This window comes from Oncorhynchus clarkii, chromosome 16 (assembly GCF_045791955.1).
Source record: "Oncorhynchus clarkii lewisi isolate Uvic-CL-2024 chromosome 16, UVic_Ocla_1.0, whole genome shotgun sequence".
Taxonomy (NCBI): Eukaryota; Metazoa; Chordata; class Actinopteri; order Salmoniformes; family Salmonidae; genus Oncorhynchus; species Oncorhynchus clarkii.
In genome coordinates, this window is record NC_092162.1 from 66,906,179 (window position 1) to 66,933,665 (window position 27,487).

A 27,487-nucleotide genomic window follows, 5' to 3' on the forward strand; every position below is an offset into this window, starting at 1 on the left:
GAGAGGGAGAGGGGGAGAGAGAGGGAGAGGGAGAGAGGGAGAGATGGAGAGGGGGAGAGAGAGGGAGAGGGAGAGGGAGAGGGGGAGAGAAAGGGAGAGGGAGAGGGGGAGAGAGAGGGAGAGGGAGAGGGAGGGAGAGAGAGATGGAGAGGGAGAGGGAGAGAGGGAGAGGGAGGGGGAGAGGGAGAGGGGGAGAGAGAGGGAGAGGGAGAGGGAGAGGGGGAGAGAGAGGGTCAGGGAGAGGGGGAGAGAAAGGGAGAGGGAGAGGGGGAGAGAGAGGGAGAGGGAGAGAGAGGGAGAGATGGAGAGGGAGAGGGAGAGAGGGAGAGGGAGGGGGAGAGGGAGAGGGGGAGAGAGAGGGAGAGGGAGAGAGGGAGAGATGGAGAGGGGGAGAGAGAGGGAGAGGGAGAGCGAGGGAGAGACATACACAGTAAAAAAATAAGCAAAGAGAAGGTAAGGGAAGAAAAGAGAGAGAAAGAGCTGTAGAGTAGGAGAGGGAACACAACAAATAGTGCTCTGTTTTTTTCCCATCACTGCTGTTGTGAGGCTTGGCTAATGGAGAGCAATTAGAAACACTCCACCAACGGAAACAACCCACTCACACATCCTTCTAATGGCCTACCGGTACCTGTCCTGCAATGAAAAACCTCGTAGAAGTGGGCCACGCCGCTCTCCAGTCCAGTGGACATGAGGTACCGACCCGACCCAGCCTTCCACTCCAATCCCTTAGTACAAGAGGGGGCCTCATGCGAGGGACACAGGGACTGTTGTCATGCGTATAGTACAAGCATCCCACTGTGCTCCATCTCACATACTCTAAAGGTCTGCCAGATCCACCACGGAGACAGGGAGTAAAAATAGTGACTGTTTCCTGTCTCCCACCTCTCAGTGTTCTACACAGAGTACAGGCAGTGCTATAGTGGTCCACAGTAGTCAATCACTCAGACATAGACCTGAAATTGGACTTTTGTCTGCTGTATGTGAGCTCTGTATTAACAATGAAGAAGGAAAATTGCTGAGCGTTTCTCAAAATCTAATTTTCTGTCGTTCCCTCAATGTACCCTCCTCTCACTCTTTCTCTCCATCTCCCACTATTCATCTGACTCCCCCACTCCCTCCCTCCCTCCCTCCATCTCCTACTATTCATCTGACTCCCCCACTCCCTCCCTCCCTCCACCTCCCACTATTCATCTGACTCCCCCACTCCCTCCCTCCCTCCATCTCCCACTATTCATCTGACTCCCCCACTCCCTCCATCTCCCACTATTCATCTGACACCCTCCCTCCCTCCCTCCCTCCTCCATCTCCTACTATTCATCTGACTCCCCCACTCCCTCCCTCCCTCCCTCCATCTCCTACTATTCATCTGACTCCCCCACTCCCTCCCTCCCTCCATCTCCCACTATTCATCTGACTCCCCCACTCCCACCATCTCCCACTATTCATCTGACCCTCCCTCCCTCTTTCTCTCCATCTTCCACTATTCATCTGACTCCCCCACTCCCTCCCTCCCTCCATCTCCCACTATTCATCTGACTCCCCCACTCCCTCCATCTCCCACTATTCATCTGACACCCTCCCTCCCTCCCTCCCTCCTCCATCTCCTACTATTCATCTGACTCCCCCACTCCCTCCCTCCCTCCCTCCATCTCCTACTATTCATCTGACTCCCCCACTCCCACCATCTCCCACTATTCATCTGACCCTCCCTCCCTCTTTCTCTCCATCTTCCACTATTCATCTGACTCCCTCCCTCCCTCCCTCCCTCCTCTCTCACCATCTCCCACTATTCATCTGACTCCCTCCCTCCCTCCCTCCTCTCTCGCCATCTCCCACTATTCATCTGACTCCCTCCCTCCCTCCCTCCCTCCCTCCCTCCCTCCCTCCCTCCCTCCCTCCCTCCCTCCCTCCCTCTCTTCTCTCCATCTCCCACTATTCATCTCCCTCCCTCCCTCCCTCCTCTCTCTCTTCTCTCCATTTCCCACTATTCATCTCCCTCCCTCCTTCCTCTCTCTCTTCTCTCCATCTCCCACTATTCATCTCCCTCCCTCCCTCCTCTCTCCTCTTCTCTCCATCTCCCACTATTCATCTCCCTCCCTCCCTCCCTCCTCTCTCTCTTCTCTCCATTTCCCACTATTCCTCTGACTCCATCCTCTCCTCTCTCCTCTTTTACGTTCCTGTCTTTGTTGGAGTTCCCGAACCACGGTACAGCCGGGTCTGTTATTACCCCCAATTCCCATACACACAGCTGTGGGCCTGTGTCTGCTGGCTGCTCCATGTAGAGTAAACTACAGTACAGAGAGATTATGATGGAGGGTGATTTAGTGTAATGGAGGCTGTGAAACCTCTGGACTTTGAAGGACCTCCAGAACCATAGAAATAGAATCCATTAAGAATGGATTAATAAAATCCCTGGATGTCCAGAACAGAGCTACCAGAACTCACTGTCATGACACAATGTAGCTTCCGCTCCCTCTCTCTCTCCCCCTCTCCCTCCCTCTCTCCCCCTCTCCATCCCTCTCTCCCTTTCTCTCCCTCCCTCTCTCTCCCCCTCTCTCTCTCCCTCTCTCTCTCCCCCCTCTCTCTCCCTCCCTCTCCCTCTCTCCCTCCCTCTCTCTCCCTCCCTCTCCCTCTCTCCCTCCCTCTCTCTCCCCCTCTCTCCCTCCCTCTCCCCCTCTCTCTCCCTCCCGCTCCCCCTCTCCCTCCCTCTCCCTCTCTCTCCCCCTCTCTCTCTCTCCCCGTCTCCCTCCCATATTTCTCTCTCTCTCTCTCTCTCCCCCTCTCCCTCCCATATTTCACTCTCTCTCTTTTTTTGCTCCACTCATCATTCCCACCACTCCCAGTCCCCCTCTCTCCCCCTCCCCCGTCTCCCACCTCTCCCAGTCCCCCTCTCTTCCTCCCTCTCTCCCTGTCCCCCCTCTCCCACCACTCCTAGTCCCTCTCTCCCCGTCCCCCCTCTCCCACCACTCCCAGTCCCTCTCTCCCCGTCCCCCCTCTCCCACCACTCCCAGTCCCCCTCTCTTCCTCCCTCTACCCCCCCCTCTCCCTCCCATATTTCACTCTCTCTCTTTTTTTGCTCCACTCATCATTCCCACCACTCCCAGTCCCCCTTTCTTCCTCCCTCTCTCCCCCTCCCCCCTCTCCCACCACTCCCAGTCCCCCTTTCTTCCTCACTCTCTCCCTGTCCCCCCTCTCCCACCACTCCCAGTCCCTCTCTCCCCGTCCCCCCTCTCCCACCACTCCCAGTCCCTCTCTCCCCCCCCCCCTCTCCCACCACTCCCAGTCCCTCTCTCCCCCCCCCCTCTCCCACCACTCCCAGTCCCCCTCTCTTCCTCCCTCTACCCCCCCCCCCCCCCCCTTGGTTTTTGAGCAGACCTGTTATTAATAGTGGGAACCCAGATTAGGCCTCTAATAATACGGCTTCTGTATGAGTTCATAGCAGAGGCAGCTGCATGTGGGGGCATGTCATGTTACCGAATGCAGAGGGCAGAGATAATTGAGCACAAAACATAAAGTCAATGGTTCACTATACTTTGTCAAAAGATGGTGAAAACATGGTGAATTATTATTGTCCACTTAAAGGGATTCTCTGTACTTTTGTATACTTTTTAGACAGTAGTCTCTGATAATTAAACCATCACATAGCGCAGATACATGCACGCTGTCATTGCGCTCTCTCGCTCTGCTGTGTGTGCATCTTGCTAGCTGTCACTCAAATGGCAAGGGGCTGAACTTCATTGGCTGGAACTCGAAACGTTAGGGGGCGGACCCACGTGTGAGAAAATGTAGGGAAAATGTGGCTGTACAGCTTCCAGTAAACCGTTCCTTTCAAACAAGGGATTTAGTGGCTACATGAGGTAAGACAGTAATTCTGCTCATAGATTATATGTGTATGAACTACACATTGACACTTCCAACCCAAAGCATCGAGGCTCAGACAAACAGACTCCTAAACAGCTTCAATCCCCTGGCCATAACACTGTTAAATGGCTAACAACGTCTGCTCTCTCTCTCCCACAGACTATCCACACTGACTCTATGTCCATCCACAGGTCACAACACACTCAGACATAATCTACGCTGCTGCTAAAATGATTATTGATTAGATGTATTACTGAATCACACTGCTGTCCATTGATTATTGATGTATCTATTTATCCTGCTACTGGTCACTACTACTCCTGTTTACATGTACAGTGCATTCGGAAAGTATTCAGACCCCTTGACGTTTTACACATTTTGTTACGTTACAGCCTTATTCTAAAATGTATTAAATCGTTATTTTTCCTCATCAATCTACACACAATACCCCTAAATGACTAAAAACAGTTTTTCAGAAATGTCAATAAAAAACTGAAACATCACATTTACAAAAGTATTCAGACCCTTTACTCAGTACTTTGTTACAGCTCATTTGGCAGCGATTACAGCCTCAAGTCTTCTTGGGTATGATTCTACAAGCTTGGCACACCTGCATTTGGGGAGTTTCTCCCATTCCTCTCAACATCTCAAGCTCTGTCAGGTTGGATGGGGAGCTTCGCAGCACAGCTATTTTCCAGAGATGTTTGATCGGGTTCAAATCCGGGTTCTGGCTGGGCCACTCAAAGCCATTCATAGACTTGTCCCGAAGCCACTCCTGCGTTGTCTTCAGCTGGTTGCTGCTGGAGTAAAACTTGCGCTTTTTATAAGCCTGTTCATTGCGCAATAATTATAAACGTAATCGTGTGTTTAAAGAACTGTTTTGGTGCGCAATTAAAAATATATATTTTTTATTTCTCAACTGGTATTTTAATTGAAGCGCGCTTCCCATTCACCATTCAAGTCCAGGCAACAGGCTATCAGCATGTCACTGTTGGAAGGTGAACCTTCGCCCCAGTCTGAAGTCCTGAGCGCTATTGAGCAGGGTTTTCATCAAGGAACTCTCTGTACTTTGCTCCGTTCATCTTTCCCTCAATACTGACGAGTCTCTCAGTCCACTGTTGATGAAAAACATCCCCACAGCATGATGCTGCCAACACAATGTTTCACCATAGGGATGGTGCCAGGTTTCCTCCAGATGTGAGGTTTGGCATTCAGGCCAAAGAGTTTAATCTTGGTTTCATCAGACCATAGAATCCTTGTTCTCATGGTCTGAGATTCCTTTATGTGCCTTTTTGGCAAACTCCAAGCAGGCTGTCATGTTCCTTTTACTGAGTAGTGGCTTCCGTCTGGCCACTCTACCATAAAGGCCTGATTGCTGGAGTGCTGCAGAGATGGTTGTCCATCTGGAATGTTCTCCCATCTCCACAGAGGAACTCTGGAGCTCTGTCAGAGTGACCATCGGACTCCCCCGATTGCTCAGTTTGGCCGGCCGTCCAGCTCTAGGAAAAGTCTTGGTGGTTTCAAACTTCTTCCCTTTAAGAATGATGGAGGCCAGTGTGTTCTTGGGGACCTTCAATTCTGCAGAAATGTTTTGGTGCCCTTCTCCAGATCTATGGCTCGACACAATCCTGTCTCGGGGTACTATTGACAATTCCTTCCACCTCATGGCTTGGTTTTTGCTCTGACATGCACTGTCAACTGTGGGACCTTATATAGACAGGTGTGTGCCTTACAAAATCATGTCCAATCAATTGAATTGACCACAGGTGGATTCCAATCAAGTTGTAGAAACATCTCAAGGATGATCAATGGAAACAGGATGCACCTGAGCTCAATTTTGAGTCTCATAGCAAAGTGTCTGAATACTTTTGTAAATAAGGTATTTATGTTTTTAATACATTTGAAAAAAATTCTAAAAACCTGTTTCCACTTTGTCATTTTGGGGTATTGTGATGTCATTATGGTGTATTGTGATGTCATTTGGGGGTATTGTGATGTCATTTTGGGGTATTGTGATGTCATTATGGGGTATTGTGATGTAATTTTGGGGTATTGTGATGTCATTATGGGGTATTGTGATGTCATTATGGGGTATTGTGATGTCGTTATGGGGTATTGTGATGTCATTTTGGGGTATTGTGTGTAGATTGATGCGAAAAAAGTCTCATTGAATCCATTTTAGAATAAGGCTGTAAGGTAACAAAATGTGAGAAAAGGGAAGGGGTCTGAATACTTTCAGAATTCACTGTATATATTACCATCAGTATATTACCATAAGAATTTATATATTCCTGCTACCAGTCAATTATCAGCCCTGTTTACAGGTATATCCTACTACCAGTCACTTTTTACAGATTTTGAGCCAGTTTGCTACAGAAAACCCACCTTGTGTTGAATGAGTTACTGACCTGTATATATAACCACTCCAGTACACCTGGACATTGAATAAGGTACAACCAGTCCAGTACCCCTGGACATTGAATAAGGTACTGACACTGACCTGTATATATAACTACTCCAGTACCACTGCACATTGAATAAGGTACTGACACTGACCTGTATATATAACTACTCCAGTACCACTGCACATTGAATAAGGTACTGACACTGACCTGTATATATAACTACTCCAGTACCACTGCACATTGAATAAGGTACTGACACTGACCTGTATATATAACTACTCCAGTACCACTGCACATTGAATAAGGTACTGACACTGACCTGTATATACTTGCATTCTAGTGTTTCATTTAACTCTCATCGTAGTTCTAGTGTTTCATTTAACTCTCATCGTAGTTCTCGTGTTTTTTTTTATATATGTACTTTTATTTGTTTATTATATTTTCTATTATTATATTATTATTAACACTATATTGTTGGGAAAGAGCTCTGAAGGTAAACATTGTACTGTTTTACACCTGTTGTATCCTGTGTGGCGAATAAACTTTACAAGTTGAAGCGGGAGGTTTAAAAAAATATTTACTAGTCGCCAAAGTTCTGGAGCATGTCTTTAAACATGGATGTGAATGAAACTCCAATGAATACAATCTCAATTCTTACCATTCTCTGACTGCCACCAGGACTTCTTGCGGTGTGGTTTAAACGTTGTGATAACGTTCTCAATGCGGTGACTGATGGTATTGTAGACTGGGTCATATGGCCGGCGAGAGTCACACTGGAAACATTTCTTCTCATCCTACAAATTCAATCAAATTTTATTAGTCACTTGCGCCGAATACAACAGACCTTATAGTGAAATGCTGACTTACGAGCCACTAACCAACAATGCAGTTCAAAAACAAATATGGATAAGAATAATAAATAAAAGTTACAAGCATTTAAAGAGCAACAGTAAAATAACAACAGCAAGACTAAATACAGGAGGGTACCAGTGCAAATAGTCTGGGTAGACATTTGATTAGATGTTCAGGAGTCTTATGGTTTGGGGGGTAGAAGCTGTTAAGCAGTCGCTTTGACCCAGACTTGGAGATCCGGTACCGCTTGCCGTGCGGTAGCAGAGAGAACAGTCTATGACTAGGGTGGCTGGAGTCTTTGACAATTTATAGGGCCTTCCTCTGACACCGCCTGGTATAGAGGTCCTGGATAGCAGGAAGCTTGGCCTCAGTGATGTACTGGGCCGTTCGCGCTACCCTCTGTAGTGCCTTGCGGTCGGAGGCCGAGCAGTTGCCATACCAGGCAGTGATGGTGCAGCTGTAGAACCATCTGCAAACGTAATGATGGTGTTGGAGTCGTGCCTGGCCGTGCAGTCATGAGTGAACAGGGAATACAGGAGGTGGCTGAGCACGCACCCCTTAGGGGCACCTGTGTTGAGGATCAGCGTGGCGGATGTGTTGTTACCTACCCTTACCACCTGGGGGCGGCCCGTCAGGAAGTCCAGGATCCAGTTGCAGAGGGAGGTGTTGAGTCCCAGGGTCCTTAGCTTAGTGATAAGCTTTGAGGGCACTATGGTGTTGAACGCTGAGCTGTAGTCAATGAATAGCATTCTCACATAGGTGTTCCTTTTGTCCAGATGGGAAAGGGCAGTGTGGAGTGCAATAGAGACTGCATCATCTGTGGATCTGTTGGGGCGATATGCAAAATTGGAGTGGGTCTAGGGTTTCTGGGATAATGGTGTTGATGTGAGCCATGACCAGTCTTTCCAAGCACTTCATGGCTACAGACGTGAGTGCCAGGGGTCGATAGTCATTAGGGCAGGGTACCTTAGTGTTCTTGGGCACAGGTACTATGGTGGTCTGCTTAAAACATGTTGATATTATTGACTCGGACAGGGAGAGGTTGAAAATGTCAGTGAAGACACTTGCCAGTTGGTCAGCGCATGCTCGCAGTACATATCCTGGTAATCCGTCTAGCAACTGCGACTTTATGAATGTTGACCTGTTTAAAGGTCTTACTCACATCGGCTGCAGAGAGCGTGATCACAGTCTTCCAGAACAGCTAGTGCTTTCATGCATGTTACAGTGTTATTTGCCTGTAATCCATGGCTTCTAGTTGGGGTATGTACGTACAGTCACTGGGGACGACGTCCTCGATGCACTTATTGATAAAGCCAGTGACTGATGTGGTGTCTCCTCAATGCCATCGGAAGAATGCCGGAACATATTCCAGTCTGTGCTAGAAAAACAGTCCTGTAGTTTAGCATCTGCTTCATCTGACCACTTTTTTTTATTGATCCAGTCAGCAGGTGCTTCCTGCTTTAATTTTAGCTTGTAAGCAGGAATCAGGAGGATAGAATTATGGTCAGATTTGCCAAATGGAGGGCGGGGGAGAGCTTTGTATGCGTCTCTGTGTGTGGAGTAAAGGTGGTCCAGAGTTTTTTTTCCTCTGGTTGCACATTTAACATGCTGATAGAAATTTGGTAAAACGGATTTAAGTTTCCCTGCATTAAAGTACCTGGCTACTAGGAGCTCCACCTCTGGATGAGCGTTTTCTTGTTTGGTTATGGCAGAATACAGCTCATTCAATGCTGTCTTAGTGCCAGCCTCTGACCGTGGTGGTATGTAAACAGCTACGAAAAATACAGATGAAAACTCTCTAGGTAGGTAGTGTGGTCTACAGTTTATCATGAGATATACCTCAGGCGAGCAATAGCTCGAGACTTCCTTAGATATCGTGCATCAGCTGATATTTACAGAACTCCGTCCGGCGCCCCTTATCTTACCAAGGGGCGTCTGGTCAGCCCCCCTCAGCTGTTTACATAGAACTCTGTTCTATCCTGTCGGTGCAGCGTATAACCAGCCAGCTGTATGTTGATAGTGTCGTTTTCTCCGCCTCCTCTTCACGCAAATCATGGGGATCTGGGCCTGTTCCCAAGAAAGCAGTCGGCCTCGTCGGCCTCGTCAGACTCGTTAAAGGACAAAAAAGGATTCTGCTAGTCCGTGGTGAGTAATCGCAATCCTGATGTCCATAAGTTATTTTCGGTCATAAGAAACAGTAGCGGCAACATTATGTACAAAATAAGTAAAAAAATAAGTTGCAAACAACACAAATAAACGAACAAAAAAGCACAATCGGGGTCAGAGGTTAGGGGTCAGAGGTGACACAAGTCAGGAGTCAAACAGAAGCTCGGGACAGAAGGAGGTGAGATGGTAGGTGAGAGGATGTTGGGTACACACACACAGAGAAACATCACTTGCCTGTAGATGACTGACGATACAGTAAGGCTCTTTCTTCCTGGAGCCACAGGTAGACGAGGCCTTCAGGCTCTTCTCACGGCCCACCAACAGGTCTCCCGTTGCGGGGTAACAGCTGCCATGGGTACAGCCGTGGGCGTGGTCGGGCCCCTGGGCGGTGGCATAGGCTAGGGCTGGAGAATAAAGAAAAAGGAGAGGAGGTTAACAAAGGACAGGAAATGACATCACAGCTGGGCGTTATAGCAGAAAGTCGCTTAGAGTGAAGATCTCTCTCTCTCTCTCTCTCTCTCTCTCTTTCATGTCTGGCAAGACATTAGAGGACCATATGAACTCTAATCAGTACAGGAAAGGAAATCAAAAGAGGAAGTGGGCCTACGTTTAATCCAGAAACCAAAACAGAGCCCAACTGAAGTCGCTGCTACTTACCAATGTTGAAAAAACACATAGATTATCTTTTGGTAGTGATGAGCAATCAACCGAAATGCTTGTTATTTTTTCATTTTTTAAACAACAAATTGACCGAAGTCGTTCAATTATTTGAATTCCATTTCATTTGTTTTTTTTCTGTGAGCTCAATGCACAGTTTCTCTAGAGATAAATCAGATCCAGACTGAACTGTGTGATGTAGTAGGGAGTTGTAGTTTCTCTAGAGATAAATCAGATCCAGACTGAACTGTGTGATGTAGTAGGGAGTTGTAGTTTCTCTAGAGATAAATCAGATCCAGACTGAACTGTGTGATGTAGTAGGGAGTTGTAGTTTCTAATAGTTTCTAATTACCGACCATAATCATAATCCATGCGCAATCGAGAGGGATAGGGAGCAGCTGCTTCGTGAGCTATATCTACTTGAAAATACATGATCCAAGATTGATAGTTGGTATTGAGCAGTCATAAAAGTATGCCATATTTACTTTGAAGAACTACTAAAATAGTGATTTGGTCAGACAGCAGCTATGAGACAAGGACTTGGAATTAAATAACAAACTCAAATAAACATAAAACAATTGTAATATACACAAGAACTTAAATATTTTATTAAAGTAAAGTAATGTGAATAAATGATGTTTAGCGATAAGTGATAAGCAGTAATGGGAAGTCACTACCATTATGGGACTTTTATTAATGGTTTTATTCTGTTGTTACAGAATTCAACCCACATAATGCATAGTGCATTTAATGCCCCAAAAAGTTTGGGAAACCGAAATGGAAAACAGTGATAATTTTTGTATTATCGAACCGATCTCAAAAAGCACTAATCGCTCTGCACTAACTTTTGGGGAATGTACTGGTTAGCTAGGGCTCCCTCTGCTGGTCAAGAATGGTTGACTTGACATGCCCACTCAACCTACAGCAGCTCAACCTACAGCAGCTCAACCTACAGCAGCTCAACCTACAGCAGCTCAACCTACAGCAGCTCAACCTACAACAGCTCAACCTACAGCAGCTCAACCTACAGCAGCTCAACCTACAGCAGCTCAACCTACAGCAGCTCAACCTACAGCAGCTCAAACTACAGCAGCTCAACCTACAGCAGCTCAACCTACAACAGCTCAAACTACAGCAGCTCAAACTACAGCAGCTCAACCTACAGCAGCTCAACCTACAACAGCTCAACTTACAGCAGCTCAACCTACAGCAGCTCAAACTACAGCAGCTCAACCTACAGCAGCTCAACCTACAACAGCTCAACTTACAGCAGCTCAACCTACAGCAGCTCAAACTACAGCAGCTCAACCTACAGCAGCTCAAACTACAGCAGCTCAACCTACAGCAGCTCAACCTACAACAGCTCAACCTACAGCAGCTCAAACTACAGCAGCTCAACCTAAAGCAGCTCTTGCTACAGCAGCTCAACCTACAGCAGCTCAACCTACAGCAGCTCAACCTACAGCAGCTCTTCCTACAGCAGCTCAACCTACAGCAGCTCAACCTACAGCAGCTCAACCTACAGCAGCTCAACCTACAGCAGCTCAAACTACAGCAGCTCAACCTAAAGCAGCTCTTGCTACAGCAGCTCAACCTACAGCAGCTCAACCTACAGCAGCTCTTCCTACAGCAGCTCAACCTACAGCAGCTCAACCTACAGCAGCTCAACCTACAGCAGCTCAACCTACCTCAGCTCAACCTACAGCAGCTCAACCTACAGCAGCTCAACCTACAGCAGCTCAACCTATAGCAGCTCAACCTATAGCATCTCAACCTACAGCAGCTCAACCTACAGCAGCTCAACCTATAGCATCTCAACCTACAGCAGCTCAACCTACAGCAGCTCAACCTACAGCAGCTCAACCTACAGCAGCTCAACCTACAGCAGCTCAACCTACAGCAGCTCAACCTACAGCATCTCAACCTGGAAACATAGCCAAAGGTCAACTGGGAGGTTAACGAAGCCAGCACAGCAATAAAGTGTGTGTGTGTGTATGTGTGTATGCGTGTATGCGTGTGTGTTTGTGCGTCCGCACGTGTGCATGTGAGCTTGTGTGTGCGCGTCTGTGTGTGTTAGTCTGTTTGCGTGTGCATGTGCATGCGTGTTTGTGTGACTTGCTAGATTAAATGTGTGTGGGCGAGGGTTTCCGTTTTTGGCTGATAAAAAAAGAAAGAAAAGCTGTTGCCTGCCAAAAGGGCCATTAAAAAAAACATCTCATTGCTAAATTATGTTTTTTATTAATTGATGGAAATACATTTGACCTTCGTGCTTATTGAGGATCATCATGGGACGTTTTACTCCATACATTTTCCCTGACAACCAAAAGTACGTGTTACATTTTTGAAGATAATTTTAAAATCTTTAATTCCCCCTCTTTCTAAGTTTCTAACAGATATTTTCATACCTGTCACATACGGAATCGCTCTCATCAGGTGTTTTTAATGCAGTTTTACTGCTAATCGCATTTTGGCAAATGATTGAAAATGACATTTTATCAGCTGCTTCATTACAAGAGTTGAATGTTCTGTTAAGATGAATTCCCATAATCCAAATGTGATTTCTGTGATGTCATTATGATCAGCCTAATGGGTTACACACTCATTGCGTACGTGTCCAGTAAATTTCTCAAATGGTCGGTAAAATGAAAATCTTCCCGGTCACATTGTCTGGCGCCACACCACGGAAACCCTGGTGTGGGGTGATTGAAAATAAAATTTTATGACACCCAACAGCCGTCAACATCCTGAAATAAATTCCTAGTGAAGCACTAGTGAGACCTGAAGGCCCTCAGTCTGACGAGAAGGGCCAGGGAGGAGGTCTGGCAGGGTATTACTGACAGGCTCTGTCTGTCTTGTCTGTAACAGGTGCTTCTAATGTGCTCTATAGTTATTGGAAGCAAAAACATGCAGCACACACAGAGATAAACATACACATGAAGAATCTACATTCAGTATTCAGTATGCTGCATATTGTGACAGTTTTAGGACTGCTTTGGACTGTGAGTCTCCTGGGAAAAGTCCTGAGAAGATTTCAACTGAAACACTCTCTAGTCTAGAGGAAACCTGGCAATCAGACAAGTCTCACACGGGTGCTACTGCCAGGCACCGAACACACACACACACACACACACACACACACACACACACACACACACACACACACACACACACACACACACACACACACACACACACACATACTTGGCATTTACTCAACACATAATAATGACTGTACCTGAGAAAAAGTCTAGAGCATATATTTCCTATGCAAACAGTGCATTGGTGTACACAGACAATGGTGGGAATAAGTTAAACATCTTTCTTTGTTGTTGTTATCGTAATGATGTAGTAATGTTATCAAAATTCCCTTTCCTGTTGCTTAAAACAAGAGCAACAACAAACTAAATGACCTGACTGCCATGATAAACCTTTCTTCCTCTGGTGAAAAGGTTACAGTCTCTGGTCATGAGGAGTAAAGAGAGAGAGACGGAGAGAGATAGATGGAAAGAGAGATGGAAAGAGATAGAGAGAGATAGGGAGAGAGATGGATAAATGGAGAGAGATGGAAAGAGAGAGAGCGAGAGAGAGAGAAAGAGAGAGAGAGAGAGAGAGAGAGAGAGAGATGGAGACATATGGAGAGAGATAGAGAGAAATAGAGAGATGGATAGAGACTGTGATGGAGAGAGATAGAGGGAGAGAGAGATGGAGAGAGACAGAGATGGAGAGAGATGAGAGAAAGAGAGATGGAGAGAAAGAGAGTGAGAGATAGAGAGGGGGAGAGAGAGATGGAGAGAGACAGAGATGGAGAGAGATGGAGAGAAAGAGAGTGAGAGATAGAGAGTGAGAGATAGAGAGGGGGAGAGAGAGATGGAGATAAAGAGAGTGAGAGATAGAGATGAGGAGAGAGAGATGGAGAGAAAGAGAGTGAGAGATAGAGAGGAGGAGAGAGAGAGAGAGAGAGATAGATGGAGAGAGATGGAGAGAGACAGAGATGGAGAGAGATGGAGAGAAAGAGAGTGAGAGATAGAGAGGGAGAGAGAGAGATGGAGATAAAGAGAGTGAGAGATAGAGAGGGAGAGAGAGAGATGGAGATAAAGAGAGTGAGAGATAGAGATGGAGAGAGATGGAGAGAAAGAGAGATGGAGAGAGAGAGAGATGGGGAGAGACAGAGATGGAGAGAGACAGAGATGGAGAGAGACAGAGATGGAGAGAGATGGAGAGAAAGAGAGTGAGAGATAGAGAGGGGGAGAGAGAGATGGAGATAAAGCCTAATACAAAGTGTTTGTAGAGAAATGAAGAGAACTCATCCAGGCTCAACATGATATCTATTTTGGTTGTTGGCACACACTCAAGCGTGTGTGTATTGTCTAGTAGAGGGGAGATGGGAGTGGGGGGATAGACTGATGTACAGTCTATAATTTCAGGGCCTCCCCTAAACTCTTTTATCCTGTCTCTGTTTGTCTGCCTGTCTGCCTGTCTGCCTGTCTGCCAGGTCTGCCTGTCTGCCTGTCTGTCTGTCTGTCTGCCTGCCTGCCTGCCTGCCTGCCTGCCTGCCTGCCTGCCTGTCTGCCTGCCTGTCTGTCTGTCTGTCTGTCTGTCTGTCTGTCTGTCTGTCTGTCTGTCTGTGTGTGTTGGAGAGCTTTCACAGACATCCTGGACAGAGACTGAGGGAGTTGATGTCATAGTCCCTCCAGGACACAACACTATCGGCTCACCAGGTTATATACTGGACAGAGACTGAGGGGAGTTGATGTCATAGTCCCCCCAGGACACAACACTATCGGCTCACCAGGTTATATATATACTGTTTAACCGTCCTCCAACTGAAATACTTTTTCATTTCAGTATGTATTTCTCCAGGGTGAGAGTTATTTTGATCAAAGTGTGTGAGAAGAGGACCTGTATGTGATGAGTAACCATTCATCTCTTTCGGTCATACAGAAATAAGTCAAAATAAAAAATCCCACTGGATGCTATGATAACATACTGGTGGAAATGGGTTAATGGTTGACTAGGCAACAGGGTGAGTTAAATGGTTGACTAGGCAGCAGGGTGAGTTAAATGGTTGACTAGGCAGCAGGGTGAGTTAAATGGTTGACTAGGCAGCAGGGTGAGTTAAATGGTTGACTAGGCAGCAGTGTGACTTAAAACCTCTTGAAGATCAGTGGGACGCTGATCAATCTACGTTCATAATCAAACCTTAGGTACCCTAATATGAAAATAAACGATCAAATTTAAGAAGGAGAATCGTTATTGTCTTTACCGGAGAAAAATACCAAAGAACGCGTTCTCATTCATGCGCTTGGAAACACTACAGGAAAAATGGGAGCCACCTAGAAAAACGACAATTTCTGGCTAATTTTTCCAAAAACCAGCCTGAAACTATTTCTAAAGACTGTTGACATCTAGTGGAAACCCTAGGAACTGCAATTGGGCACGATTTCGCCCTATTATAAAAGTGCCAGCCATTGAAATCAGTGGTAGGATTAAACATTTTTTTGGGGGGGGGGGGGGGGGGGGTTTGTCCTCGGGGTTTCGCCTGCCATATCAGTTCTGTTATACTCAGACATTATTTTAACAGTTTTAGAAACTTTAGAGTGTTTTCTATCCAAATCTACCAATTATATGCTAGCTTCTGGGCCTGAGTAACAGGCAGTTTACTTTGGGCACGCTTTTCATCCGGACGTCAAAATACCGCCCCCTATCCCAAAGAAGTTAAGTGGTTGATGGTTGACTAGGCAGCAGTGTGAGTTAAATAATGATGGTTGACTAGGCAGCAGTGTGAGTTAAATAGTGATGGTTGACTAGGCAGCAGTATGAGTTAAATAGTGATGGTTGACTAGCCAGCAGTATGAGTTAAATAGTGATGGTTGACTAGGCAGCAGTGTGAGTTAAATAGTGATGGTTGACTAGGCAGCAGTATGAGTTAAATAGTGATGGTTGACTAGGCAGCAGTATGAGTTAAATAGTGATGGTTGACTAGGCAGCAGTATGAGTTAAATAGTGATGGTTGACTAGGCAGCAGTGTGAGTTAAATAGTGATGGTTGACTAGGCAGCAGTGTGAGTTAAATAGTGATGGTTGACTAGGCAGCAGTATGAGTTAAATAGTGATGGTTGACTAGGCAGCAGTATGAGTTAAATAGTGATGGTTGACTAGGCAGCAGTGTTGCTTTCTCATCTCAGCAGCTCTCTGTCTGCCATTTTCTCCTCCTGCCCATACATGGACAGGCAGGGCCAGGGAGGAATGCAGGCCAGGCTGACAGCTGAGAGGGAGGCGTATCTCAGAGCTAACAAAGCACTGCTGTGGGGCTATAGCCTAGCCACAGACTACTTTTTATTTACTTATTGAACCTTTATTTAACTCGGCAAGTCATTTAAGAACAAATTATTATTTACAATGACGGCCTACACCTGCCAAACCCGGACGACGCTGGGCCAATTGTGTGCTGCCCTACTGGACTCCCAATCACTGCCGGTTGTGATACAGCCTGGAATCGAACCAGGGTGTCTGTAGTGACGCATCTAGCACTGAGATGTAATGCCTTAGACCGCTGCGCCACTCGGGAGCCAACTACTAGGAGATAGTGCTGTTGTATAGCCTACCCACAGACCAGTCGAGGTTGAGATACAAGCCCTGATGTTGAGCTATTAGCCTAGCCTAGTATTAGCCATAGACTAGACGTCCTTCTGTTGAGCTAGCCTAGCCACAGATTAGGAGAGGTTGAGATACAAGACCTGTCATTGAGCTATTAACCTAGCATTAGCCACAGACCAGAAGTACAAGTCCTACTGTTGAGCTAGGTGCTAACAAGTAGAAACATCTGCCACTTACACGATTGATTGAGAAATTTGGCAGAATTAAAGAGATCAAATCCATAAAAATGTAATGTGCACTGAACATCATTATAATTCTCAGTCAACAGGACATTTTAGTGATTGTTTCCTCTCCTCTGCTCTGGACTATACTGAACTGCACATCCACTCTGCACTGCTAATGTGGTTTATTATGTGTATAATAATAGTTATTTCCACCTCTTCCGAAAACAAGTGTAATTCGTTTAGACTGAACAGCTCCCCAGCATTCTCTCTGGTCTGCAGTCGGCCTTGCCCCAGCTAATCTGCCTCTCTCTCTATGTCTGTCTCTCTCTCTCTCTCTCTCTCTCTCTCTCTCTCTCTCTCTCTCTCTCTCTCTATGTCTCTCTCTCTCTGTCTCTCTGTCTCTCTCTCTCTCTCTCTCTGTCTCTCTCTCTCTCTCTGTCTCTCTCTCTATGTCTGTCTCTCTCTCTCTCTCTCTCTCTATGTCTGTCTCTCTCTCTATGTCTGTCTCTCTCTCTCTCTCTGTCTCTCTCTCTATGTCTGTCTCTCTCTCTGTCTCTCTCTCTATCTCTGTCTCTCTGTACTCTCTCTCTCTCTCTGTACTCTCTCTCTCTCTCAGTCTCTCTATACTCTCTCTCTCTCTGTACTCTCTCTCTCTGTACTCTCTCTCTCTGTCTCTCTCTCTATTTCTGTCTCTCTCTCTGTCTCTCTCTCTCTATCTCTCTGTCTCTCTCTCTCTGTCTCTCTCTCTCTGTCTCTCTCTCTATCTCTCTCTGTCTCTCTGTCTCTCTCTGTCTGTCTGTCTCTCTGTGTGTGTGTGTGTGTGTATGTGTGTGTGTGTGTACGCTAAACCCCACTGCCTGTCCTGGCACTCTCTGGAAAGACGGCTGTGCCTGTCAGCTGGTGACTCACTCTGTCCTGTCTCTTCTACTTTTCCTCAACTTTCAATAAAGTTGTTTAGCACTATGTGTTCCTAGTAGGATAATAAAAACCTCCAGTCGTTGTCTCCACGGTGAGAGCAGCAGGGATCTGATCTCTTTGACATGTCACTGGGTTGTGTTTGGAGACAGACTGGGGGCGGATGGCGATGTGACATCCAGAAGAAACATTCCAATCTGACTGGGTGACAAAGACGAAAAGGAATCTGCTGTCAGCACCTTCCTGGGTGTAAACACTGGAACCAATCACCAAGACAAACACAATCACATACAGTACACGCATACACAGACAGACAGTCATAAAATATGAAAGGGAGATTGCACCCCCCCAAAGAGAGAGCTATGGAGGTGACGCTACAGTACATCTAGAACACTTGTTTTTAGGTGATGGCAGCATTTGGAGCTCTTGGCACAGCTTGAGTGAGAATTGAGTAAACAGAATAAGAGTAGCGCTGCAGACAAACGTCACTGCTTGACATCCTGTTCCTGACCTGAATGTGGGTGTGGCTTTGAGAGAGCACAGGGAAGTATAGAACTGGCACAGAGCAAACTAGCCTCCACAGGGCAGGAGAAAGTCAAACTAGCCTCCACGGGGCAGGAGAAAGTCAAACTAGCCTCCACAGGGCAGGAGAAAGTCAAACTAGCCTCCACGGGGCAGGAGAAAGTCAAACTAGCCTCCACATGGCAGGAGAAAGTCAAACTAGCCTCCACAGGGCAGCAGAAAGTCAAACTAGAATCCACAGGGCAGGAGAAAGTCAAACTAGCCTCCACAGGGCAGGCGGCTAGTTCCCCTCTCTCTCTGGTCTCTCTCTGTCCTCCCTCCCCTCTCTATCTGGTCTCTCTCTCTTATCCCTCACCCCTCTCTCTGGTCTCTCTCTCTCTCTCTCTCCTCCCTCCCCTCTCTCTCTGGTCTCTCTCTCCTCCCTCCCCTCTCTCTCTGGTCTCTCTCTCCTCCCTCCCCTCTCTCTCTGGTCCCTTCTAATGAGCCATCCACTCCCACATCCAGAGTAAAGTGCCTCTCTCCTCCTTCCTCTCCTCCCTTCCAGCATGGAATCCTGGGAATCTCCATGTAGATGGTGATTCCTCCGGGGGGGGAATAGTGCTGCGCTGAGAGAGCCCTGCCTAGTTACTTACCCAGTCGCTAAGAGTAACGAGTCCTGCCACAGGGAAGCATCTGCTCCTGCTGAGTGTAAATCACCCTGGTTCTTCGACTCTGGTCTCCAGAGTCCTGTTTCAGCCCCAGACCCTTGCCATACCTCCTATGCCCTTTGGTACTTCCAAGTCCCAGATCTGTTCAGTCACCAGCCCCTGGCCATGCTATTATTCAGTGTAAGTCTACGTGGGCAGTCAGACACTACATGTGCAGCAGATGTTGGCTGCAGCCAGCCAGTCAAGTAGCTGTGGGTTTGATTTACTGACTAGTGATTTCCGTTTGCTCTTTCACCAGCTGGGGTAACGGATGGAGATTCACTCAAATCCTCCACTGGAGCACATGGACATTAGCTAAAAAATATTTTAAAAAGTGCTTTTATTTAACTAGGCAAGTCTGTTAAGAACAAATTCTTATTTACAATGACGGCCTAGGAACAGTGGGTTACCTGCCCTGTTCAGGGGCAGAACGACAGATGTTTTTACCTTGTCAGGGATTCGATTGAGCAACCTTTCGGTTACTGGCCCAACGCTATAACCTGCCGCCCCAAACTAATCACACATGTGTTTCTACTGAGAAAGTACACAGGGGATTTGTAATTGTGTTATACTCCAAGTGCACTCCATTTTCCTGATCCATTTTATCAGAGACACAATCAAAGACTTTTGTGTAAATCTGTCTGGTATTTCAATTGATTTAATGTACAATCTCCGAATAACCTTGAGATTAAGGAAAGTCTGTTCTGTGTGTGTGTGTGTGTGTGTGTGTGTGTGTGTGTGTGTGTGTGTGTGTGTGTGTGTGTGTGTGTGTGTGTGTGTATTAGTCGGTTCTTCTATCCTTGTGGGGACCTAAAATCCGTCTCAAGGATAGTTAAACAAAGAACATTTCTCACGTCCCCATGAGGACAAAGGCTATTTTAAGGTTACAATTAGGGTTAGAATTAGGTTAGGTTTACGGGTTAAGGCTAGGGTAAGATTTAGGGTTAGGGGAAATATGATTTTAAATGGAAATACATACACAGAAAAACTAAATGTGTGTGTGTGTGTGTGTGTGTGTGTGTGTGTGTGTGTGTGTGTGTGTGTGTGTGTGTGTGTGTGTGTGTGTGTGTGTGTGTGTGTGTGTGTGTGTGTGTGTGTGTGTGTGTGTGTGTGTGTACTGTGTATGACTGAACCAGAACATGCCTCCGTTCATATGTGTGATGGTAGGAAGTCATTTTTCTTTCCATTTCAGTTGAACCAAGACCAGCAGCTGACCTTTCCTGTCCCTTGGGACACAGAGAGATGACCTGGATAAGCCAGACACTTCCTGTCATTTCCCTCCAGGTATCACTAGAGATGAGTAATGAAACAAGGAAGAGGTAAGAAATCAGATGACTGCAACACCTTCTGGCCACATGTTCACAATTTCACACATCAACATAAAGAGTTTATTTCCAAAACGCTACATCCACCAGTTTTTCCACATTTCTGTTTTTTTCATCAGAAATGATTTCTTATGGGTACCGTCATGTGTTTGTAAAGTATTACCGTTGCCAGATGTTTTATTTAAATGTTTTAGATGTGTATGAAAATGTGTTTTTTTGCTAAACGCTACATCTATTGTTTAGCCGGAATGGAATGTTTGCATTCTGTATATTTGACTGTGATATGTGGTTTTCTCACCTAGCTATTTTAAAGGGATACTTTGGGATTTTGGCAATGAGATCCTTTCTTTACTTCTCCAGAGTCAAAAGAACTTGTGGACACCATTTGTATGTCTCTGTTGTCTAGTATGAAGGAAGTTAGAGGTAGTTTCGCAAGACGATGCTAACGAGCATTAGGGCAATGACTGGAACTTAGCAATTGCGCTAGCGTTAGTTAGCAACATCCTTCAAACTGCACGCACTAGTCCCATTATCACAGTATACCTGGAGATATAATTGCTTGGTCACCTCACCTTGTTACCTGTACTTGATCTATTCCAAATAATTTATAAACATTGAATATAAATGACAGAAGACATGAGAAGTAAATCAGAAAGTGTGTTGGTTATGTTGCTTGTCTAAAGTACTATTTGTCAGTTTAAAGCAGTACTATTTTCCAGTCTAAAGCAGTACTATGAGTCTAAAGCAGTACTATTTACCAGTCTAAAGCAGTACTATTTACCAGTCTAAAGCAGTACTATGAGTCTAAAGCAGTACTATTTGCCAGTCTAAAGCAGTACTATGAGTCTAAAGCAGTACTATTTGAGTCTAAAGCAGTACTATTTGAGTCTAAAGCAGTACTATTTGCCAGTCTAAAGCAGTACTATTTGCCAGTCGAAAGCAGTACTATTTGCCAGTCTAAAGCAGTACTATTTGCCAGTCTAAAGCAGTACTATGAGTCTAAAGCAGTACTATTTGCCAGTTTAAAGCAGCACTATGAGTCTAAAGCAGTACTATTTGTCAGTTTAAAGCAGTACTATTTGCCAGTCTAAAGCAGTACTATTTGCCAGTCTAAAGCAGTACTATTTGCCAGTATAAAGCAGTACTATTTGTCAGCCTAAAGCAGTACTATTTGTCAGTTTAAAGCAGTACTATTTGCCAGTCTGAAGCAGTACTATTTGCCAGTCTAAAGCAGTACTATTTGCCAGTTTAAAGCAGTACTATCTGACAGTCTAAATCTGTACTATTTTCCAGTCTAAATCTGTAGTATTTTCCAGTCTAAATCTGTAGAATTTTCCAGTCTAAATCTGTAGAATTTTCCAGTCTAAATCTGTAGAATTTTCCAGTCTAAATCTGTACTATTTGCCAGTCTAAATCTGTACTATTTGCCAGTCTAAATCTGTACTATTTGCCAGTCTAAATCTGTAGTATTTTCCAGTCTAAAGCAGTACTATTTACCAGTCTAAATCTGTACTATTTGCCAGTCTAAATCTGTACTATTTGCCAGTCTAAATCTGTACTATTTGCCAGTCTAAATCTGTACTATTTGCCAGTCTAAATCTGTACTATTTGCCAGTCTAAATCTGTACTATTTGCCAGTCTAAATCTGTACTATTTGCCAGTCTAAATCTGTACTATTTGCCAGTCTAAATCTGTACTATTTGCCAGTCTAAATCTGTAGTATTTTCCAGTCTAAAGCAGTACTATTTACCAGTCTAAATCTGTACCATTTGCCAGTCTAAATCTGTACTATTTGCCAGTCTAAATCTGTACTATTTGCCAGTCTAAATCTGTACTATTTGCCAGTCTAAATCTGTACTATTTGCCAGTCTAAATCTGTACTATTTGCCAGTCTAAATCTGTACTATTTGCCAGTCTAAATCTGTAGTATTTTCCAGTCTAAAGCAGTACTATTTACCAGTCTAAATCTGTACTATTTGCCAGTCTAAATCTGTACTATTTGCCAGTCTAAATCTGTACTATTTGCCAGTCTAAATCTGTAGTATTTTCCAGTCTAAAGCAGTACTATTTACCAGTCTAAATCTGTACTATTTGCCAGTCTAAATCTGTACTATTTGCCAGTCTAAATCTGTAGTATTTTCCAGTCTAAAGCAGCACTTACAAATGTTAGTGTGAGATCTGTCTTGTAGCATGTGGAGGGGCGTGGCCACCAAGCACACAGGTGGCCATGGTCTGCTCATTAAGGGACATTCCGTTACTAATTGGGGTACTAATTGGTGTGAAAGAGTTTCTGCTCTAGTCCAGCTCTTTTAAAAGTATTCTATATATGTCTGTATCATACAGGTTATAGTATCTAAACTGTTATTGTATTGTTGTTTACTTGCTAAGTGTTTATTGGCTTAGTTTGACAAAGTGTTTTATATTAATACAAGTGTTTCCTGTCACCTGGTCTCTGCCAGGGTATATACTGTATACTCAGGTGTAGAGCTTTATGGGAGTGGAAGATGGCCGCCTGGCTCTGTGTGGGTTAGTTAGGGTTGTTCTGAGCCCTAAGGGGCTAGCCAGACTGATCTTCAGTCTTTATAGTCATTTGACCAGAAATATATATATTATTTACTTTCAGCCTGGTCCGGCATCTTGTTGGATGATTTGTATATTTTGTAAATACCTGCACCTCCTCCAAGAGCCTTAAAATAAAAACCCTGCACTGGGTCTTCATGTAACGGTTTTGTTCTGTGGACGAAGGAGAGGACCAAAGCGCAGCGTGGTTAGAGTTCAACGTGCTTAATAAAGACGATAACCGTGAACCATACACAATTCCAAAACAACAAATGTGGGGGGGGGGTTTAGTTTGTTAGTTTGTTAGTGTACTTCGTGTTTTTTCGTCCTTTATTAAAAATCATGCATTCACACCACACAGTGCTTTGGTCGACTCAATACGACGATCGTGACAATCATTTGTAAAAAAAAAAAAAAATGTATGTTATGTTACATTTTAATGTGTAAAATCAAGCAGTACTGCTTTCTCTAAGAGTGAGGCAGATGTATAGCATTTTACAAAATAACATGATTATTTGTCTCTCTGAAATGAAACCATCAAGTGATGGATTTTGAACAAATAGATGTCTGTCATTGAACAACCCCATGCAATGATTAAATAGTGGAAAAAAAACACCAATCTCTTTCATAAGTTCTTTCAACACAAAAAGCTAATTTACCAACATTTCTGAAAATGGATATATAGCGTTTCGGAATTAAACTCTTCACCTGTAAGACCAAACTAAATCAGCTAGCGTAGCGCTCCCTATGGGGGTATCTGTATACCAGTCAATTACAGGTGAGCACTGACCCGTCTTTATGACCACATGAAACAGCTCGTTAGGGTTTAAAGGTCAGTGTTTTTTTTACTAGGCAACCATCCTGTCCCTTGATATTAGAACTGAGGCAGTGGAGTCTGGAGACTGTGTGCAGTGAGAGGGAGGACGGGGGAGGGTGTCAGTGGAACAATAGTAGACTGACCAATCCCTCTCAGGCTCCATAATGAACGTCATGTCCACTCTTAAATACAGGTGTATATACAGGTGTATTTAAGACGTATGACAGAGCCTATCATCATACGATAGAGCTTGGTTGTAGATGCATACAGAAGTGTGATGAAGAGGCAGAAGCTGAGCAGGTCTGGAGGGACAACACAGTCCAGGCTTTCTCCTCCCCTCCCTGGGCCTTGTCTGTTATATTTCTTAGAGTGAGAGTAGACCAGAAAGCAGCCCATCAGACTAAGTAGAGGAAGTGCCTCTGTCCAAGAAGACAGGTAGACAGTAGAGAAACAGCTAATTGGAACACTGTGTGAGGGGGTTCAACTGTGTGAGGGGGTTCAACTGTGTGAGGGGGGTTCAACTGTGTGAGGGGGTTCAACTGTGTGGGGGGGGGGGGTTCAACTGTGTGATGGGGTTCAACTGTATGAGGGGGTTCAACTGTGTGAGGGGGGTTCAACTGTGTGAGGGGGGTTCAACTGTGTGAGGGGGTTCAACTGTGTGGGGGGGGGTTCAACTGTGTGATGGGGTTCAACTGTATGAGGGGGTTCAACTGTGTGAGGGGGTTCAACTGTGTGGGGGGGTTCAACTGTGTGAGGGGGTTCAACTGTGTGGGGGGGGGTTCAACTGTGTGTGGGGGGGGGGGGTTCAACTGTGTGGGGGGGGGGGTTCAACTGTGTGATGGGGTTCAACTGTGTGATGGGGTTCAACTGTGTGGGGGGGGTTCAACTGTGTGAGGGGGGTTCAACTGTGTGTGGGGGGGTTCAACTGTGTGGGGGGGGTTCAACTGTGTGATGGGGTTCAACTGTGTGATGGGGTTCAACTGTGTGGGGGGGTTCAACTGTGTGATGGGGTTCAACTGTGTGAGGGGGTTCAACTGTGTGATGGGGTTCAACTGTGTGATGGGGTTCAACTGTGTGATGGGGTTCAACTGTGTGAGGGGGTTCAACTGTGTGAGGGGGTTCAACTGGGGTTAAAGCCTGAGGAGCATGTATGATCTCATATGGTTGTAACATACATGACAGGGCTATGGTGCTATGGCCATCAATCAGCGGAGACAAAAAAGCTGAGATAGAAAAAATATATATATTGTAACCCACTGTTTCAAGTGACAACTGGTAGGAAACAATCCCAACTTTTACCTGACGCATTGTGTTTGCACTCTTAACTTCAAGTGCCCTTACTTTGTTATACACAACGTCAACTTGACCCTGACAACCATTCACTATCGATGAAATACAAACCCCAAAACACAGTTCACAATAGGTACTGTGTTAACCTAAGATATATGACCCTGTCAAGTACACTGGGGTCTGGTTAAACATGATACCACAAGTGCCAATGACACTCTTGTTATTAGAGAGAACATCTCCTCATCCTCCTCCTCATCGCCCCCCCCCCCCTCATCATCCTCCTCATCATCTTCCTTTTTTTCGCAGAGAAAAGTCCCTGCCCACCACTCTTCTTCTCTCTCATAACCCCCCCCCCCCCTCTCTCTCTCTCTCTCCCCCTCTCCTTCTGGTTTCTGTGGTTGGCTTTAACTGGCCCATTGTTCTTGAATCCACGAGTTCCGGAGTCTCCGTTCACAGAGGGCCTCCCAACACTGGGCACCAGCCTGTACCTGTCCTTCATCTGCACACAAAAAGCCCACCGGTGCTCCAGGAGACTAGAAGAAAGCTATGTCACAGAGGCTTTAGTTCTATAAGGAATGCTTCTGTCCTCTTTCATGTAAGCCTGAACACTCGTCACCAACGTACATTCTTTCAGAGGGAGATTTATTCACAAGAGAACAGTTTGTTCAGCCTTTTCTTCTCTCCTTTCACTCCACAGTAAAGAAGGTCCCGGTTCACGATCTTTCTTAACACAGCTGCTGTTCCCCGTCTACAAATCACTACAGTGGGGGCTCACGTGCAGAATCACCTGCAAGGCTTTTCCACAATGCCTGGGGGAGACCACTGTGACACAAATGACCCAATGAAGACCAGTTACATTTCGAGTGTGAGACAGGAGCCTCGGCTGTCAACGACCTATAGAAAATAGATACACCCACTGCTAAAAAATCCCCAGCTCTCTCATCCTCTAGCATCTTCCGAGGAGGAGGGGGAGGAGAGAAGAGGAGAGAGCGAGAAGAGCTGAGCTTTGTCCATCTGATCAGCCAGTCCCTTTCACCCAACACATGAAAAGTAATTAACCTAGTCTGGCCCAATGATGTGAGGAGATGGAAATGACCCCTGACCTCCAGAGGTCACACACAGAGGCGTCATGATTCTGAAGAGATCACTCTGTATCTCTATAATGACAGACTGCCGGGTAGACTACACTCACAAGTAGAACCCTTTAAACAAAGACCAGTCCCCGCCCTCGGATTAAATAACCCCGCCCACACACCCTGTGATGCTGTAACAACAACATCGTTGGTGGGGTGGACTGGCTACATTTGTGGATTCAGCTGGGCTGTTTTAGGAGAACCATAAACAACAAACAGAGTCGATGGTTAGCCTCCCCAGAGCACAAAGTCCCACCCCTGACACCACCCAGGAAGACAGGGGAATTTACCATCAAGGACAGTGGCCCAACTGTGAACTGAGAAGTGACCCCTAAGGAGGGGAATGGGGATCTCCCCCCCCCCCCAAAAACAAGGCATCTTGTCTCAGTGCTGGAGACAGTAAACACAACCCTCTGCCTCCCTCTGTCCCGTCCTTCATCCATGTAGGCTATAGTAGTCTATCTGTAGATCTGATCTTTCAATTCTGGATGCTTGAGGTACCCACATTTTTCTGTGATTTTAACCTTTAAATTCTGCATCGCAAGTTCACAACACATATAGTTAACAGTATAAATTACACAACCTCTAGAGCAGTTTACAACTCATACCGTTTTCATTGCAATCATTAGGCCGCTGGTTGGCATAGGAAAATGTTAATTGCCTTCAAAGGCTCAGCGCAGAGGCTACTTACCACAGATGAAAATGACCGGTGTCACGTGCATGGCTTTATGGTCATCAGTCAATCAATCCCCTTTGAAGTGTAGATTCAGACTGAAAATTGTACATAGACATAGCCTGGTATGAATCATTTTACACGTCAACTCAATTAATGAAGATCCGACGGAACGTTTTGATTCCACACGTATTTAAAAAGAAAAACACTATGATAAACTAATACGGCATTAGAATGTATAGGTTCCAGGTTGGAAGGTTTACTGTAATATAACAACGTTATTCAACTGTAATAAATTATTTCAGAGAGAAAAAAATATAAAACTTACACCCTTTATATCAGTAGGTTTGATCCCCGTATTTTAAATCAAGTCGAATGCTGCGAGTCCCCCAGTTAAATAGAATGCGAGGTTGAGCAGAGTTAGCAGTGTGATCTGAAGTCTGGCGACCACTCTCCAAAGTTCTGTCCTGAGTCTCGTTTAAATGGAAACTCCGCAGCGGAGCTGCTTTCGTAGGAATGGACTCGCACTTCTGGCTACTCGAGATCTGATCACGTATGACTGGGGGGTTGCATATGTTTATTGTAGTGTAATAACGCCAAAACAAAAATCCACTTATAAAACGGTTTAATCCTTGTGTGGTGTTCGTGTTTTTGTTATTTACCCAATGTTCGCGGGTCTGATGGACGCACAACATTGTTGGGTTTATAAAACAATACAGCCATAACAATTTACGTAAAAATATTTCATACTTAATACTTAGTTAATATTTGGTTAATATTTGCCATTTACCTCTGCTAGATCACAT

At 45.4% G+C, this 27,487-nt stretch overlaps 2 protein-coding genes across 4 annotated transcripts in view; both read right to left on the reverse strand.

Moving 5' to 3' along the window:
- Nucleotides 1–27,171, reverse strand: part of LOC139368946 (laminin subunit beta-2-like) — a 62,456-nt gene extending 35,285 nt beyond the window's left edge. Inside the window, exons 1-4 of one of the 3 annotated variants that reach the window (XM_071108469.1) lie at nt 27,010–27,171; nt 26,700–26,779; nt 9,519–9,688; nt 6,925–7,060 (exon numbers count right to left, since the gene is read on the reverse strand). In XM_071108469.1, coding sequence (XP_070964570.1) covers nt 6,925–7,060; nt 9,519–9,688; nt 26,700–26,730 — 337 coding nt within the window. In that variant the 5' untranslated portion in view covers nt 26,731–26,779; nt 27,010–27,171. Of the gene's footprint in view, nt 1–6,924; nt 7,061–9,518; nt 9,689–26,699; nt 26,780–26,808; nt 26,967–27,009 lie in introns of those variants that run through there. The other 2 variants (XM_071108471.1, XM_071108470.1) reach the window with 2 other exon arrangements.
- Nucleotides 10,456–23,760, reverse strand: LOC139367816 (keratin-associated protein 4-3-like). Its single transcript, XM_071106153.1, has 3 exons — nt 23,729–23,760; nt 11,105–11,565; nt 10,456–10,466 (listed from the first exon to the last, which is right to left on the reverse strand). Exons 1-3 carry the CDS (start codon nt 23,758–23,760, stop codon nt 10,456–10,458), a joined length of 504 nt encoding a protein of 167 aa, XP_070962254.1.
- Nucleotides 27,172–27,487: the final 316 nt, after the last annotated feature.